Raw genomic sequence first — 16,957 nt, 5'->3', positions numbered from 1 at the left:
ATTATTTTCCTGCTGTAATGTTAATTTTAGCTTCCATACAGAGGTTACAGGATATTTTGCCAAACTCTGTGATTGAATTGTTTTTAACCACTACAAGTGCCAGCTACAAGTCATTAATTCTTATTTTTGTAAGTTGGGACTTTTCTGAAGAACATTAATATTTGCCTCTTGCATACCTAGATAACATGGTACAACCATGCAGCTGTTGAGCTGAACTATTTCTCTGCAAACAGACACATGATGTAAATTGTTTTTAGTGGTATGTCCGTACTTTTACGCCGTCCCAAAAGTGTACTTGCCTTGGGTCCTGAGTTTATACGGTTTGGCAGATCGGCTCATGCTCACCACAGCTCTGCTGGTTATTTGCTCACTCTTTCTGGCAGCATGCTGTTGCATAATGTGCTGCAGGAGTGAAGAATCCTGTGATATCTGCGGCACTCTCCTTGCTCCTGCCAGCCCAGGCAAGAATGTAATAGGTTGCATATTTTCAGTGACTTTCAAGTTGCTGGAAATCACAGCTATTTTCCAAGGTTTGCTGGATGTCCAGTAATTTGGAGGCTGAGTTGCCAAGCTGCCAGCAATGTGCTTCCAATGTTGTTGTTTTTTTTTTTTGTTTTTTTTTTTTGCTAAAATTTTAAATCAGTACAGTTGGATAAATGATGTAAGGTCCCCATATAATGCCACTATAGCAGGATGGGTTCCCTCTACTGTAGTGCCAATCAGCCCTAGTCCGCTCAACACTATGACCTAGGGAGATCAGGACCCATAGAAATTTGTCTCGCGCTAGGAAGAATAGCTCCGTTGCGATAGCACTAGTGCTCCTCCCATACCTATGTAGCTGTGCGTGTGGGGTAATAAATGTTCTTTAATAATAAAGATATTTATATTTATCTGTGCACTACAGCCCCATGCCCAATTTTAATGGCTGCCAGGTTATGCTGTCACTTAGAGAACTACAGTTGCCAGCATTCTCTGGCATCCAGGGCCTGCTGTCACCTGCAGTGCCCCTGTAAATAGAAAATTCAAATAACGACAGTACACACAGTGAATTTTAAATTATTTTATTGGAAAAAAAGAAACTCCACCATACTCCTCAAGTTGGTAGAGCTGAACATTTTTTCCCAAACAAATGGTCAACAATCTTTAAATTATGTATTTATGGCCAGGATGGGATTGAAAAAGTGAGTGTTTAAAATGTGTGTTGTACTGTAGATGTGGCTAAAGGTGCATACACACGTAAAGATTTTCTGTCCAACCAACCAACTAGTTGATTGGTTGAAATGAAAACCTGGTAACTGATGGGAGTAACTGTTGATCAGCAATTTGCTCCTAAATGGCAGAAAACAGATGTAAATGGTCAGTCAGATAAGTTTGAACAAATTGTTTAGATCAAACATTTAACAAACAACAGTATTTTTCCATTTTCCGGCATTTGGGAGCAGATTGCTGATTGTCATTTACTCCCATACCTTACCAGGTTTTCATTCCAACCAATCAACTAGTTGGATGGTTGGACAGAAAATCTTTGTGTGTACCCAGCCTTACTTTTGAACTTCTCATTGTGCTGGAATGTCTGTGAATTAAACTATAGCCACTGTGTAAGGAAGGAAGCAAAAAATGGTTGTTACATTGCTAGTGCAGATTTTAGGTTGGGTACGGGTTGCCGACACTGGCATCTCGTCTGGGTCACAATGCCGACAGATGAAGGTAAGTATATTACCCTTCCCCTAACCCTTCCTCCCTAGTGCCTAGTCCTAACCCCAATACTTACTACCGACACCGGGATTCTGACTGGTGCCGAGATTCCAGCGCCGACAGCTGGGATAACGACTACACCCCGATATTTTATGTGTAGCAAAAATAGATGTAAACTGTACTATAACATGGTTACACTCTGTCTCTTCCATTGCATTATCTTTGTATCCCATTTTCCACTCATACTGTACACTATACAGTGCTTTAGGTTAGATACGCAGTCTACAGCGTTTACTATGTTATATGTACAATTCTGTGTGCAGAATACATCATAATAGCGTCATTATCTTTATGTCAAAGCTAAGATTTGAAATATCTGTGTTTTTGCAGAGTAAGTCAGATGTGGAGAGTAAACCAAGTTTGGTTGATGAACTTCACAAGAAAATTAAAAGAATGGAAGTGGAGTTGGAGAGAAAAAGTGAGGAAACTGAAAGAAAACCTCCACGAGAAGATAAGGTTTGTTCAAAATGGGAATCTGTTTTCATTTAGTAGCTGTTCTATGTTATGCTATAGGATTATGCATGTTTATATAAAATTGATTTATAACATTTTATAGAATATTATGCTATGCTTTTAAAAGGAAAGTAAAACCTATTGACAGGCTTGTGCATTGTTTTAATTTGCATGATAATTGGGAAATAGACTGATCCAGCATGGGGGCAGGGTAGTGTACATGTTTCCTGTCTCAGTGTAAACTGTCCCCTGACAACCATGGGAAACAATGCAGGTGCTTACTTCCAGCCAGCACGTAGTGTGGAGAGTACAGTATCTCAAACACTAGAACATTAAGGTACGCCAAGTGCACAAATTATACTATCCACATACTGCATTACTGTACCTGAACTTGTCTTTTCTTTTTGTATGCAAATATGATTTTATGTTTTTAGATTAATTATGGTGATTTCTACTTGAAAAAAAAAAAAAAAAAGCTACGAGAGGAGCCTGTTCACTCTGTGTGTGGCAGGATCTCTACGTCTGTAAAATGGGCATAACTGGGTGGATACCTTGTGAAAGCACTGAAAAGATCCATCTTGTGTGCGTGTAGCCAGACTTCTAAGCTAATTTGTAGCATGCATATAGGGAAGTGATGTCTGTTTCTGGCGGAAAGCATGGTGTAGGTGCCAACAGTAAGCTGCAGGAAGACCGTCTGCATGAAGCTGTATGGATACTCATGTTACCACTGCAGTGGAGTGAGGTAATCTATGAATAAATTAACACAATCATTTCTTGTACCTAAGGCACCAAATCTAATTTAAAAATATATACAGTAAGGTGCATAAATATTGGGACATTGACAGAATTTTCATATTTTGGCCTCTATTCACCACCACATTGGCTTTGAATTGAATCAAACAAGATGTGCTTTAACTGCAGACTTTCAGATTTAATTTGAGGGTAATTACATCCAAATCAGGTGAACAGTGTAGGAATTACAATGGTTTCTATATGTGCCTTCCACTTTTTAAGGGGCCAAAAGTAATGGGACAAACTAAACAATCCTAAATCTAACTTTCACTTTTTAATACTTTGTTGCAAATCCTTTGCAGGCAATTGCAGCCTGAAGTCTGGAATGCATAGACATCACCAGATGTTGGGTTTCATCCCTGGTGATGCTCTGCCAGGCCTCTACTGCAAATGTCTTCAGTTCCTGCTTGTTCTTGGGGCATTTTCCTTGACTTCATCAAGTGAAATGCATGGTCAATCGGATTCAGGTCAGGGGATTGACTTGGCCATTGCATAACATTCCACTTTTTAGCCTTAAAAAACTCTTTGGTTGCTTTTGCAGTATGCTTCGGGTCATTGTCCATCTGCACTGTGAAGCGCCGTCCAACGAGTTCTGAAGCATTTGACTGAATATGAGCATATAATATTGCCCGAAACACTTCAGAATTCATTCTGCTGCTTTTGTCAGCAGTCACATAATCAATAAATACAAAGGAACCAGTTCCATTGGCAGCCATACATGCCCACGCCATGACACTACCACCACCATGCTTCACTGATGAGGTGGTATGTTTTGGATCATAAGCAGTTTTTTTCCTTCTCCATGCTCTTCTCTTCCCATCACTCTGGTACAAGTTGATCTTTGTCTCATCTGTCCATAGGATGTTGTTCCAGAACTGTAATGGCTTTTTTAGATGTTGTTTGGCAAACTCTAATCTGGTCTTCCTGTTTTTGAGGCTCACCAATGGTTTACATCTTGTGGTGAGCCCTCTATATTCACTCTTGTGAAGTCTTCTCTTGATTGTTGACTTTGAAACATATACACCTACCTCCTGGAGAGTGTTCTTGATTTGGCCAACTGTTGTGAAGGGGTTTTTCTTCACCAGGGAAATAATTCTTCTGTCATCCACCACAGTTGTTTTCCGTGGTCTTCCGGGTCTTTTGGTGTTGCTGAGCTCTCCGGTGCGTTCTTTCTTTTTAAGAATGTTCCAAACAGTTGATTTGGCCACACCTAATGTTTTTGCTATCTCTCTGATGGGTTTGTTTTGATTTTTCAGCCTAATGATGGCTTGCTTCACTGATAGTGACAGCTCTTTGGATCTCATATTGAGAGTCGACAGCAACTGATTCCAAATGCAAATGTCACACCTAGAATCAACTCCAAACCTTTTACCTGCTTAATTGATAATGAAATAACGAGGGAATAGCCCACACCTGTCCATGAAATAGCTTTTGAGTTGATAGTCCCTTTACTTTTGGCCCCTTAAAAAGTGGGAGGCACATATAGAAACCGTTGTAATTCCTACACCATTCACCTGATTTGGATGTAATTACCCTCAAATTAAATCTGAACGTCTGCAGTTAAAGCACATCTTGTTTGTTTCATTTCAAAGCCATTGTGGTGGTGAATAGAGGCCAAAATATGAAAATTCTGTCAATGTCCCAATATTTATGCACCTGACTGTATATTTCATAGTTATGGGTGCGCAATTAGTTCCACTACCCAGGGTGCATAGCCTATGGTGCGGCATCCTCCCTGCCCCATGGCACCTGCATTTGGCTTGCAGGGAGGAATATCACCCTGCAGCCTATACAGTCGTCTGAAGCTTGCTTATGATGTTTCGGGAACTGTCCTTCTTCCTAATCCCGGCGGCCCCTTTATCTCAGCATGATGTCACATGTTTGGGGGGTGGGGTAGGCACAGTGCGGAATATCACCCTGCTACAGGACTAAAAGCCCGAATATATTCTAAAGTGGAATCATATCTGTAGCCTCAGTTGTTTTGTCTCTTTGCAGAGCACTAAAGAAGAGATAATCAAGTGGGAAGAAGGCAAAAAGTGGCAGAGTAAAATAGAGGTAATGCGCAGCAAGCTAAGAGACAAAGAGAAGGAAGTAGAGTCTCTAGCAAAACAGCTGACAATGCTCAAAGAGTTATACTCCAAGTAAGTTCTGTGGATGAGTTTATTTCCTGGCAATTCAAAAGTTCTTTACTTAAATTTGGATTTGAGGGCTAATTCAGCATTGCGAATGTGCAGAACAGGTCCTGCGAGATCACATGCAGCACCCGCTATGCCTCTACATGATTGACAGGCAGAGGCATTTAAGGGGCGTTGCAGGGGCGAAGATGGCAGTCGTTCCCGGAAACACTAGAAACATTACAAAGACAAATCTTTTTGCCATGCGTTTGTTACTAGTGTATTTAACAGCGTTTTTGAGCTTGCTGTCTTTCTCCAACGCATTTAACTGGATAGAACCCAATATATAATGCTACTACAACGCTCTCAGGGCTACTAAAAATTAAAAAAAACAATGATTTTTAGAATCAGACTCCAATATTTGCATTAATAAAACGCATTTATTTAATACTAGTATGTCACCATATATACATTTTCAAATTGAATTGTACATCTAAAATAATTTATATATCATATGTGCAATGCAGGTGCAACATGTTGGCATCTAAAGCACCTCTTCTGTAATAAGCTGCAGAGATTTGTTTACTTTTCTTGGTATTATAATTACTCTGCACTTAATGTAGTGGTATTATTATGTCAGCTTCCTAGCGGATATTGTAATGTACTGTATATATAAATATTTTCTCCAGCAGATCATTCCATAAATGACAAGGTAAAATAACATCTTAACTAGAAAAAAACAAATTCTGACTTGAGGAAAGAAAGGGATAATAAATCTGTAATTGTGAAGTTGCTGGGCACAGTATTTGCTAGAAATAAACTAGCAGATGTTTCATACAACAAAGTGTGTGAAACAGCTACAGAATTTTTGTATGGTTACCTCACCTTTTACCTCCACCCATATTCACCACTTTGGTTGTGATGCCTCTTACTGAAAGCCCATTGAGAATGCAGTCACCTTTTACTCTGTCACTAAACAGATGTTTTGAGTAAAAGTTTGCAGTAATTATGGCATCAGTTCTACCAATAATTATTAGATATAGGTGTGTAACTCATATTATCCATCTGGATATGTGCACCCTTGATCCAATATAAATAATAATACAGTTGTTTATAGCTTATTGTATTTTGCTCATTTTAATGATATAATAAAAAAATTTTTTCTAAATTACAGCTCATTAATTTCTATACACCCCCAGATTTGTTGATTTTTCTGTAAAGGATGAACTTGATACGTGTGTTTTGCACAGAAATGGGGCCACCTGCTGTGACTTGCGGATGTGGCATTTCCTGCGAAGCCGCGCCCCCTAGTTGTGAGTCCATGCCTCCTAATTTCGGGCACGTGGCTGCTCCGTGCACAAATGTGCCTCTTCCTGAGGTAAACAGCCGAATAATCTCTGATCCCTGAAAAAAAATCAAATTACACCCGCAAGGTCACGAGGTGCTTGAAGTGATATCAGATACATGTCCAATGCTGTTCTGAAACCAATTCATCAACACATACACAGTGGAGGAATTTAGGTATTCACCTTGTATTGTGATACTGTGAAAACGTGGTCTCATAAATGGCTCCCAGGAATCAAAATGAGAAATGCAGGGCATAGTTTGCGTGAATTTGCTCATCTGGAGGAGGTTTTTCTTGGTGATGTGCAGTGTACCCTCAAGAGATACATAAACAGCTTGAGTGACCACAAAACAGGAGGACAAATTTAGCAGAGTGCGTGCCAAACGGGACAGATTCCAAACAGCTTGTCAGATCTCCTTTGATGGAAATGAGGATGAAAAGCGTGTCAATTGCAATCATCAAATGCTACCTTGTACACGTTAACTTGAGGAGCTGGACCACTAGTCAGTGGAAGGTTATTTTCACAGACAAATTGAAGTTTGAGGTGTTTGGGTCCAAGAGGCGCAAGTTCGTTCATCATGCAACAGGCGAGTAAATACTTCCTGCTTGCATTCAGCCCACAGACCAGCATGAAGCAGGTTCCATTATGGTCTGGGAATGTTTCGGGAGGTGATGCAGTTGGTGACTTTGCAAAAATCGAAGGAATCATGGGCTCCAAATTATTATTATTATCCTTTATATGGTGACACAAGTGTTCCACAGCGCCTTACAAAGTACATTAATAAGTGAACAAGAAACCAGTGACTTCCAGTAGAATACAGAGCAGGACAAGGACATGGTTTAAACACATTGCTGCATTAGCGATTAAAACACTCAAAATAAGCAGCAGGGAGTCAGCAATCACGTGTTAGGTGCCCTTATGGGGAGAATAGAGTACAAGAAAGTATAAGGAGAAGTACATGAGGGAAGAGGGCCCTGCTCGTCAGAGCTTACATTCTAAAGGGGAGGGGCAGACAAACAGGTGTGACACAAATGGGGTAGATAGGGAGGAAGGAGCATGTAGTGGGTAGGAAGAGAGCTGGAAGGCCTTGATGAAGTAGTGGGTCTTGAGTGCCCGTTTGAAGATTTGTGGAGAGTCTGATAGGGAGAGGGAGAGAGTTCCAGAGGTTCAATAGAGAGCAGCACGGGCAAAATCTTGGAGACGGGAGTGGGAGGAAGTAATCGGTTGGCAGGAGAGACCGCATGAATTTGTTGAGCGAAGTGAATGGGCTGGAGTGTGAAGGTAGATGAGGTCAGAGATGCAAATGGGAGAGGATTGAGTGAGGGGTTTGTAGGTGAGTGTAAGAATCTTGAATTGGGTTCTGAAGGGGAAGGGGAGCCAATGTAGGGCTTGAAGGAGAAAGGAGGCAGATGTAGAAAGTTTGGAGAGGAAGATGAGCCGAGCAGCAGCATTCAGGACAGATTGGAGTGGAGAGAGGTAGGAGTCTGGGAGACCAGATAGGAGGAGGTTACAGTAGTCCAATCTGGAGATGATCAGTGAGTAGATGAGGGCTTTTGTAGCAATCAGGGTGAGAAAGGGTCTAATCTTGGGAATATTGTTGAGATGGAAACAATGAAAACAAATGCTACCACAACATCCTGGTGCTCCATGCCATCCATTCCTGCACTTGCTTTATTGGTCGTGGTTTCACACTACAGCAAGATGACGACCCGAAACATACCTCCAGTCTTTGCAAAAAGTACTTTCAGTCAAAACAACGACATCAGGTGCTGAAGAACATGGTTTGGTCACCCCAGAGTCCTGATTGCAATCCATTTGAACTCCTTTGGGATCATCTGGACAGGTGTATTCGAGATGTTCAAGTAACGAGCCAAAATCACTTTTGGGAGTTACTACACGACAAGTGGGCTGCAATTGGAGCTGAATCTTTAAACAAGTAGACCGATAGAATGCCCCATGTTTGTACTGCTGTGATCGCCACTATGGGTAGATACTGGGATGAGGGAAAATTTTAAGGAAATCAAAACTCAATTTATTTGTAAACAATGTGTATGAGTACAAAACATGTTTAATATATATTCATCACAAACTTGCTTCTTTTGTTCATTACTTTCCTAAAAATCAACGATTTGGAAGCTGCATTAAAATGAATGACCTGTAGTGTATATGTATATTTTAACTGTGACTAGCATTACTTTGCATACAGTAAGTTAGTACATTTTCTTATTGCACAAAGCTGATACATGCTGATTTTATTTTGTAGAGTCGACCAAGAGAAATTGGTATTACAAAAGAGACTCAAAACTCGTGGTGTGACTGTGGATCAAGTAGTCGGGGTGCGAACTGTGGAATCAGAAAGAGAATTGGAAGAGCTCCGGAAAAAAAATACTGACTTAGAAAATGAAATTTCTTACATGAGGTATGTGTTATTTAAATAGAATAAGTCCACAAAGCTTGCTTTCATATAAATATAATATAAAATAGAAAAATGCTGCATTGGTTATCATAGTGGTTAGTGTAGTATACCATAGAAATACAAAACAAATGTATCTAATTTTGTGTTTTTACATGTGAAAGAAAACACTTTTAACATTTTTAATTAAACAGCTGTTGATATTTGACTTGGAGAACTACTTGAAAAGTAGAGAACATAAAGCTACTCCAGCTTATTACTGGGTAACATTTGGACAGTGTATTACTTATGAACCAATGGGGGCGATTCAATTATTCAGTCGACAGCTTTTTTGTTTTAAGGCACCCGACAGAGCAATTCAATTGTTGCTCCACCTGAGCGCGATAGCCACCGGCGCCAGCATTTCTGCATGCATCCTCAGGAGGGTGCAAGCAAAATGTGAAAGAAACCTGTAATTATAGCGCCCTAACTGCAGTTAGCGCATCCTAACCAGGACTTTAGATGGGTTTAGCCATTTTACATGGCTAAACCTGGACTAATAAGGCATGAAGAGGGAGATAATTAATAAGCTCCTAAAACAATTGAATTGCAAAACTGGGTGCTCATTAATTATTGTCACCCACGCAATATGAATCGCCCCCAATGTGTCTGTTTTCTATGGTACGGCTGCCAGGATATCTCATTCTGGCCAAACAGAATAAAATTGAACAGGTTGGGTGAATAGAGAGCATTTGCCCTACTGCCTTAAGACTCTCTGTGTCTCCATATAGGTGCCCCCAACTATTTCTCTGGCCTTGCATCTTAGTCTTTAGAGCACAAACAGCTCTGTATATGCCTCAATTGTTGGGCACGCAGGTGCAGCCAGTCAATGCATACAGACAGCCAATACATCAATTGAATACTATATACTGCCAGGGAATCGGTAGATATACTGCCGGACCTAAGCCCGGTGGTTGGAATCCCGACAGCGGCATCCCGGCAGAGAAGGAATTCCCGATCGTCCAAGGTAAGTTTTGTCTAACCTAATTCTACCCCCTAACCCTAACCCTCCCCTAGGGGTGCCTAACCCTAACATTCACCCCCAGTGCCTAAACCTAACCCCCCCCTTCCCTGCTGCCTAAACCTAACCTCCCGGGGGGGGGTGCCTAACCCTAAGTCCCCCGGGAACCCTAAACCGCTAGATTTAGACGCCAGTCATTTAACCCTCGCCGGGATTAAGCAGTCGGGAAGCCGGCTATCAGGATTAGGTCCGCCGGCTTCCCGATTGCACACCTACAGCCAGTGCATGTGAGAAAATCAACTAGTCTGCATGAGTCTGATTGCCAGTCTAGTATGATCTTATTCCCTACATACTAGGGGGGGAATTCAGTTAGGTCCGAAAAGCATTCACAGGTGTGAACTTTTCTAATTGTTCACATGTGCAAAAAGTTTCCACCATCTCAGAGCAGGTGAAAACTTTTTGCAAAATCTCTATTTTTTCCACACTTATGCAAATAAGCATATAACAGCAATTTGACACATTTTAAGAACCCCAAAAACTTTTATTAGGGCTATTAATACACTTCTATATTGATTTCCTATGTCAGTTAGGCTATTTATGGGATATACAGCGATTTGTCCAAAATGTGGTGTACTTTTCGCTGATTTCTCGATGCGCAATTATCGCACACCTGCGTTTTTCACGTCTTTTGTAACTGGATAGGCCGAAAAACGCGAGCGCTCAATGTGAAAATACGCAAAAACATTGCACCAAAACTGATGAATAGTGTGAAAACTTCTCCGGCGATAAGTTTTCGTTTTAGCGCGGCTAATTGAATCCGGCCCAAGTTGTCTACCTAGTGTTGCTGTAGTGCAGCTTTTCCATTGCTGCATCACTGCCTAACATTTCTTCTGAAATATATAATTGTAATAAATTCAAATTAATTTTATGAACACAATACAACAGTTTTTGTAATTTGGCACTGATACAATATAATGTAATCTTTTATTGATATTAATGTCACACAATTGATCATGATATTTTCTAACCCTCCTAAATCGAGCCCATAAAGTCACTGCACATGTTATACGCACTGTGAGAAATCAGCCTTTCTTCTTGTAATTGGTATAAGACCAATACCTTAAATGCTTCACTGGTATTAATTTGCTGGGTTAATGTCTGAAGAACAGAGGGTACTGAAGACTCTTGAAACAATTAGAGGGATAACACTTGGGTGAGCAATGTAATAATTTGGTTAGGAAGGTCAAACCGCTGCACACAAGCAGGGGACATTTATTATCATTAACTTTGTATTAAAGTAACTTATAGAGCAGGGCAGAAAGAAGTTGAATTTAGTCAATCAAGAAGGGAACCTTTTGAAAAAAATAAAAAAACATTTTATCAGCATTTAAAAGTGTTTCTCATGTTCAATGAAGAGTCTTTTACTTCTTTTTATTTGGTCATAGAACAAAACAAGCTTTACCGCGTGATTCTGTGGTAGATGACCTACACTTAAAAAATCGATATCTACAAGAAAAGCTTCAGGCATTAGAACATCAGATTTCACGGGAAAATCTGTCCAGGCCCTCTGTAAGTATAATGTTTGTCAATTGACTAGCTGTTATTATTTGGGATAACGTATATACAGTCTTGTTTAACCCCTTTGCACTCTCTTAAGGAGTACTGTGCTTTAGTGCACCACGTAATACATTTACTCCTAGTTGATCCTAAGGACCACCCAGTACAGAGACCTGTCACTGACAGCCACCTGATTGTGTGCACTATAGTGATAATGAGATAGAGTCCCTCTTCTGCCCTATCTGAAAATCGATGTGGCATCATTATTGTGATCTCCACAGAGGAGAGGGGACCTGGGGCTAGTACAGGCCTCGACACATTTCTTAAAAATTTAGGAGCCAAGTACAATATTTAGCAGCCAGCAGTTTTGTAGCACATTGTGAGGGAAGCAAATATTTTTTGAGAATTGATGATCTGTGTTGGCAGGTAACATACAATAGCATCGTAATTAATAATGGCTAAAACATATAATTACACCAACTATTATACAACAACGCTTACATTACCAGCCTGTGTCTCCAGCACACGTGTAAAACCATCTTCTACCCCATCACATGCAACTTCAGACCGTGCACCATCTCAGTGCCTGCAGCTCACCAGTTACTGGCCTTCTTCAACCTCTGCAGAGTATCTGCTTGGAGATATTACAACAGGTTCATAGTAGTTATAGCACAGCTTTATGTTACTGTGGCAGGAACCTCACTGTAGTGCAATCCCACTGACAAAGGTGCTGCTTCTGTTACAAGAACAGCATACTGAGTGCTCTAATGGCGCTCGCAGCATATTGCATACTGGGAGGTCAGATGGGGCTAGCTGTATAATGCATACTGAGTGATTAGATGGGGCTAGCTGTATAATGCATACTGAGTGATTAGATGGGGCTAGCTGTATAATGCAGACTGAGTGATTAGATGGGGCTAGCTCTATAATGCATACTGTATGATTATATGGGGCTAGCTGTATAATGCATACTGGGTGATTAGATGGGACTAGCTGTATAATGCATACTGTATGATTATATGGGGCTAGCTGTATAATTCATACTACTGGGATATCAGATGGGGCTAGCTGTATAATGCATACTGTATGATTATATGGGGCTAGCTGTATAATGCATACTGTATGATTATATGGGGCTAGCTGTATAATGCATACTGGGTGATTAGATGGGGCTAGCTGTATAACGCATACTGGGTGATTAGATGGGGCTAGCTGTGACGCATACTTGGTGATTAGATGGGGCTAGCTGTATAACGCATACTGGGTGATTAGATGGGGCTAGCTGTATAACGCATACTGGGGGATTAGATGGGGCTAGCTGTATAATGCATACTGAGTGATTAGATGGGCTAGCTGTATAATGCATACTGGGTGATTAGATGGGGCTAGCTGTATAATGCATACTGAGTGATTAGATGGGCTAGCTGTATAATGCATACTGGGTGATTAGATGGGGCTAGCTGTATAATGCATACTGTATGATTATATGGGGCTAGCTGTATAATTCATACTACTGGGATATCAGATGGGGCTAGCTGTATAATGCATACTGTATGATTATATGGGGCTAGCTGTATAATGCATACTGTATGATTATATGGGGCTAGCTGTATAATGCATACTGGGTGATTAGATGGGGCTAGCTGTATAACGCATACTGGGTGATTAGATGGGGCTAGCTGTGACGCATACTTGATGATTAGATGGGGCTAGCTGTATAACGCATACTGGGGGATTAGATGGGGCTAGCTGTATAACGCATACTGGGGGATTAGATGGGGCTAGCTGTATAATGCATACTGAGTGATTAGATGGGCTAGCTGTATAATGCATACTGGGTGATTAGATGGGGCTAGCTGTATAATGCATACTGGGTGATTAGATGGGGCTAGCTGTATAATGCATACTGTATGATTATATGGGGCTAGCTGTATAATTCATACTGGGATATCAGATGGGGCTAGCTGTATAATGCATACTGTATGATTATATGGGGCTAGCTGTATAATGCATACTGTATGATTATATGGGGCTAGCTGTATAATGCATACTGTATGATTATATGGGGCTAGCTGTATAATGCATACTGTATGATTATATGGGGCTAGCTGTATAATGCATACTGGGTGATTAGATGGGACTAGCTGTATAATGCATACTGTATGATTATATGGGGCTAGCTGTATAATTCATACTACTGGGATATCAGATGGGGCTAGCTGTATAATGCATACTGTATGATTATATGGGGCTAGCTGTATAATGCATACTGTATGATTATATGGGGCTAGCTGTATAATGCATACTGGGTGATTAGATGGGGCTAGCTGTGACGCATACTTGGTGATTAGATGGGGCTAGCTGTATAACGCATACTGGGTGATTAGATGGGGCTAGCTGTATAACGCATACTGGGGGATTAGATGGGGCTAGCTGTATAATGCATACTGGGTGATTAGATGGGGCTAGCTGTATAATGCATACTGAGTGATTAGATGGGCTAGCTGTATAACGCATACTGGAGGATTAGATGGGGCTAGCTGTATAATGCATACTGGGTGATCAGATGGGGCTAGCTGTATAATGCATACTGGGTGATTAGATGGGGCTAGCTGTATAATGCATACTGTATGATTATATGGGGCTAGCTCTATAATGCATACTGGGTGATCAGATGGGGCTAGCTGTATAATGCATACTGAGTGATTATATGGGCTAGCTGTATAATGCATACTGAGTGATCAGATGGGGCTAGCTGTATAATGCATACTGGGAGATCAGATGGGGCTAGCTCTATAATGCATACTGGGTGATCAGATGGGGCTAGCTGTATAATGCATACTGAGTGATTATATGGGCTAGCTGTATAATGCATACTGAGTGATCAGATGGGGCTAGCTGTATAATGCATACTGGGAGATAAGATGGGGCTAGCTGTATAATGCATACTGGGTGATTAGATGGGGCTAGCTGTATAATGCATACTGGGTGATTAGATGGGGCTAGCTGTATAATGCATACTGTATGATTATATGGGGCTAGCTGTATAACTCATACTGGGGGATTAGATGGGGCTAGCTGTATAACGCATACTGGGGGATTAGATGGGGCTAGCTGTATAACGCATACTGGGTGATTAGATGGGGCTAGCTGTATAATGCATACTTGGGGATTAGATGGGGCTAGCTGTATAATGCATACTGGGGGATTAGATGGGGCTAGCTGTATAATGCATACTTGGGGATTAGATGGGGCTAGCTGTATAATGCATACTTGGGGATTAGATGGGGCTAGCTGTATAATGCATACTGGGGATTAGATGAGGCTAGCTGTATAATGCATACTGGGAGATCAGATGGGGCTAGCTGTATAATGCATACTGGGAGATCAGATGGGGCTAGCTGTATAATGCATACTTGGGGATTAGATGGGGCTAGCTGTATAACGCATACTGGGTGATTAGATGGGGCTAGCTGTATAACGCATACAGGGTGATTAGATGGGGCTAGCTGTATAACGCATACTGGGGGATTAGATGGGGCTAGCTGTATAACACATACTGGGGGAATAGATGGGGCTAGCTGTAAAATGCATACTGGGGATTAGATGAGGCTAGCTGTATAATGCATACTGGGGGGTTGATTGGGCTAGTTGTATAATGCATACTGGGTGATTATCAGGTTATCTATCAGGCGCTCCTCTAAATGGAACCGGAGTGGGTTTGGGAGCAGCTATTGCTGGTGAGGTCACCACTCTCCTAGGTTAACATATGAATTTGATTTGGGGCAGCTAGCGCTCACCTTTGGAGTTTAAGTATATTTGAAAAGAAAGATGTGACATAAACCATATATGTCCTAATAATGTCTTATGGTGAAATGAAAATAACTTTAAAGAGACTCTGTTGCTAGTTAAATTGTGGGATTTTATTGTAATAATGGGCTCACATTAAAGACAGACAGACTTACAAATACTTACAGGGAAACATGAAGGAAAGGGGAGGGATGACAGTGTGGGAGGTATATAAAATAGGGAGTTATTTGTAAAAAAAAGTCTAAAAATCTTTAAAAGGTAAATGAAAATCAAAAAATAATAAATGAATAAATGGATTTATAAATGGTCAATGCCAAAAGAAAAAAGTCTTATAAATCCAGGTAACTTAATGAATGACATTCAATGGTTGAGGAATGAGTTCAGAAATGAATATAGGACATTGTCATTGTTTCTAATAAATGCTGCTGTATGTGAATTTCCTTTTGGGGCTCCAGAGTAAAGTTGCAGATAGTGTCGACTGTCAGTTCTGCAGTAACTGACAGTCTTGCTCAGCAGTGAAGGGGTGATGAGGTAAGTGTTGTCGGATAGCGCTCACAAGCACTGCTGCACGGCAGTGCTCCTGTAGCGTATCCTTAGTGGTTCGGAGGTGGAATACCTGGTAATGTGGGGGTGTTCAGGTGGACAGCACATGCGGCGGGTGTAGCGCTAGCAAGCGCTGTGCTCCCGATATTCCCCTGCTAACACAGTCTCCCCTTTAACGTGAACCACCTCTTACCTTCACTGGAAGCCGCTCTCTGTAAATAGCAGCCCGGACTGGCAGTCCCAGGGGAGGAGACAGTTATATATTTGACTGGCAGGTGGCGCTTCCAATAGGAAGCCACTGTGTGTCACGAATTGCAGTGACTTTACACTGAAGTGGCGGATTTTACTGGTAGGGCTGCAGCCTCGCAGCCCCTAGGCAAAATCCGCCACTGATACTATGTAGTGTAATATGAATAAGATTGTGCTGCTGTGTGGAGTAATTTGAATTGGGGATAGTATGTGTGATTTTGGCAGGACAGCCCCCACGTCTCTTGCTGCGAGATCACGCCCCCTTTTTTGCAAACCTCACCCCCTTTTTCGGGCTTGCTAGATCACAAAAGGTTTTTAGTTTTAGAAGTAGATCACTGAGTCCAAAAGTCTTGCCACCCCTGGTGTATGTTATTGATATTAAATTCCGGCAGTACCCAATAAAGTTTATTTCTTATGCCTTAATGTGTTTTCTTTGCCTACAACAATGCTGCCTGTCACATCAGTGTTTGGAGGAGGATACAGAAAATGTTGTTCTTCTCTCTCTTGCTTCTGAAGCTTGTAAAGCACAAGATACAATATTCGCTAATAAAAAGAGGAGCCTGTTTAAAAGATCAAAGGAAAACAAAACAAAAAGGTTGGAAGCCAATTCTGGGAATCTTGATGAGCATTTTAAAACTTCAGCCGATAAATCATTGCTGCCTGGTGCAACACCGAAAACAGGTGACGAGGGCGATAACATTGGCACCTCCAATAAGTGCCAAGTCATTTTATATCCAGATCATGTTTCTGCTACAGCAAGTAGTGAAAATTCAGATACAGGTGAAGAATTATGTATTTACAACAATCAAACCGACCATGCACCAAGTTCAAAAACCCTAGATGCTACTCCATTGGCGAGCAACACCCCTATGCCAGTGAGCAGAGAAACATCACGGTCATGTGATGCATCAGTGTCCACCAGTGT

General features: G+C 41.2%; 1 protein-coding gene across 1 annotated transcript in view; it reads left to right on the top strand.

Annotated features, from left to right (window-relative positions):
- The window catches only part of CEP290 (centrosomal protein 290), a 186,737-nt gene that overhangs the window by 149,042 nt on the left and 20,738 nt on the right, over positions 1–16,957 (top strand). Inside the window, exons 40-43 of the mRNA XM_088454395.1 lie at positions 2,086–2,211; positions 4,996–5,141; positions 8,724–8,879; positions 11,319–11,442. Of these exons, the coding sequence (XP_088310521.1) occupies positions 2,086–2,211; positions 4,996–5,141; positions 8,724–8,879; positions 11,319–11,442 (552 nt within the window). The remainder of the gene's footprint in view (positions 1–2,085; positions 2,212–4,995; positions 5,142–8,723; positions 8,880–11,318; positions 11,443–16,957) is intronic.

The sequence above is a fragment of the Taudactylus pleione genome, unplaced genomic scaffold (genome assembly GCF_031769625.1).
Source record: "Taudactylus pleione unplaced genomic scaffold, aTauple2 ptg000040l, whole genome shotgun sequence".
NCBI lineage: Eukaryota > Metazoa > Chordata > Amphibia > Anura > Myobatrachidae > Taudactylus > Taudactylus pleione.
Note: the sequence above shows the minus strand (reverse complement) of the source record. Positions and strands in the feature narration are given on the sequence as shown.